The 2,232-nt window shown below is 40.7% G+C and overlaps 1 protein-coding gene across 1 annotated transcript in view; it reads left to right on the top strand.

Annotated features, from left to right (window-relative positions):
- PIEZO1 (piezo type mechanosensitive ion channel component 1 (Er blood group)) overlaps window positions 1–2,232 on the top strand; it is a gene marked incomplete in the record, with an annotated part of 131,609 nt that overhangs the window by 79,049 nt on the left and 50,328 nt on the right. The window contains 1 exon segment of the mRNA XM_072422653.1: window positions 1,747–1,844. Coding sequence (XP_072278754.1) covers window positions 1,747–1,844 — 98 coding nt within the window.

The following is a 2,232-nucleotide window of genomic DNA, read 5'->3' as shown; positions in this document are numbered from 1 at the left end:
AGGCATAGGATGTATATAGGCATATAGGAGATTTGGGAGAAGAGGCATAGGATGTATATAGGCATATAAGAGATTTGGGAGAAGAGGCATAGGATGTATAAAGGCATATAAGAGATTTGGGAGAAGAGGCATAGGATGTATATAGGCATATAAGAGATTTGGGAGAAGAGGCATAGGATGTATATAGGCATACAGGAGATTTGGGAGAAGAGGCATAGGATGTATATAGCCATATAAGAGGCTAAGAGAATAAGAGAGCGATTTGTGGCTGTTGTCCTTTCTTATACATCTCCAGGACCCCTGGCCACATCCAGCCACACCCATGCATCCACCCCTTACTCAGGTGTCCTCCCAACTCTGGAAACACCCTGCTCCTAGGTGTCTGCTGATATTCTCCAGTAGGTGGTGCTGTTGTATTGAGGGCAAGTCCTTTGAGTTGGCTCTGGCTTCTTTGATGTCAACACACCTGGTGTGTTTACACACCTGGCAGGATATTCCTGCTCACAGAGATGTTATCTCTTTTGTGATTGCTTGGTATCAACCTCCCATTGTAATCATTCTGTTAGTTTCATTCTCAGAGGCTTTTCATAGTCAACCTCCATCAAGTTCCACCAATAGCCAGTTTGAATATGAGTGCTAATGTCATGCCACCCATGTTGCGCACTCCAACAGGGCCCCACTGTAAATCTGTGGAAGGCATGAATATTCAGATTATATTAATGGAGTGAGTTGACTGAGTGATAGAGTGAGTTAAGTCAAATATACATTAGGCCAGCGGTCACCAACCTTTTGGACCTCACAGATCACTAAATTCATCATTTTTAATCCTACGAACCATTAATATGATTTTTTTTTAAAAAAAGATAAATACATTTGTAAAATAATGATCTTCCTAGTGGTGTCTGAGAAGGACTGTGGAGGCTCTGATTCATTGATCAGATCACGGTTAATATTAATATATGTGTAATAATATTTTTGTTTTATTATTATTAAAACATAAAAGTGCAAATGTCCAATTTTTTCTGTGGACCACCAAAATTTTCTTGTGGATCATCAGTGGCAACCACTGCATTTGCTAGTTGAGAACCCCAGGAAAAAGTAGCTGACCCTTTGGTCCTCTTTAAGACCAGGAATATGGGTACACACAGAAAGAAGTAAGAAAATACATTTCAAGCCCATCTTGTATCAAACCTGTGCTTTGCCCATTTTCCAATTGCCTCCCTTTCCAGAAAAACATATTTGCCTTTCCCTCACTCACCTTCTGCCAGAGTTAAAAGAAATATCCAACATTTCCAGTTGTGTATTGATGTATGATGCACTGCTCATACTGGCACACTGGCTTAGCACAAACTCTTGCCAAAGTAAGTTGGAAGGCACAAGGGTGAACCTGTTTTCACAGTGTAACTAAATCCATACCTGAGTATGTTAGAGGAACTGCTGTGTGTGGTACAGTATAAGGTATTCCATGCACCCAGGAATACTTACATTGGCCAAAGAGCAGCATACCAGGGGCAGTTGAAGACACAGATTTCTGAAAAGGTGAGCATATTCCTGATTTCTTTACTGAGTAAGGGTTTTGCTGCATGTGATCCTGGGTCACATTAATGCAAACTGATTGCTTTGCTCCACATCAGCAATGCCCAAGTGTGTGATAGCGCATTTACATTCTTTTTATGTAAAATATATTGGTAGCTGTAAGAAAGACACTACTAAGAATCCAATTTCATTGTTGTTTTATTTGAACAGATAAAAAGCCTGAGGCCTCAAAAGACCAATCACCACTTTACCAGCTGGGCAATGTCATCCTCAACCAAAGCTACATTTGTGCCCTCATCGCAATGATGGTAAGTGATCCATAACTGGGATTTATTTTTTTGCACATCAGTATGTAAATGTAATAACCCCATTTCTAACCTAATTATTACAAACGTATTTACTCAGTGGAGAAAATTGTTGGTGATATAATAATTTCAGTTATCAGCACACATAACTGTAAATACCTGACGAGACTGTCTGACCTGCACACTGCACACTGCACAGCACAGGCAAGTCTTGCTTCATAAATCCTCACCTGGGACTATTAAGGTGCGTACACACTTCCAATTTTTATCGTTCAAAACGAACGATCGATTGGGCAAAAATCGTTCGTTAAAAAAGTAACCAACGACGCCGACGAACGAGGAAAGTCGTTGGAAACGAACGACCGGACCGGCGGATCGGATTGGACGACGA

Source organism: Pyxicephalus adspersus, chromosome 9 (assembly GCF_032062135.1).
Source record: "Pyxicephalus adspersus chromosome 9, UCB_Pads_2.0, whole genome shotgun sequence".
NCBI lineage: Eukaryota > Metazoa > Chordata > Amphibia > Anura > Pyxicephalidae > Pyxicephalus > Pyxicephalus adspersus.
The sequence above is the reverse complement of the archived record's forward strand: the minus strand, read 5'-3'. Positions and strand labels throughout refer to the sequence as shown.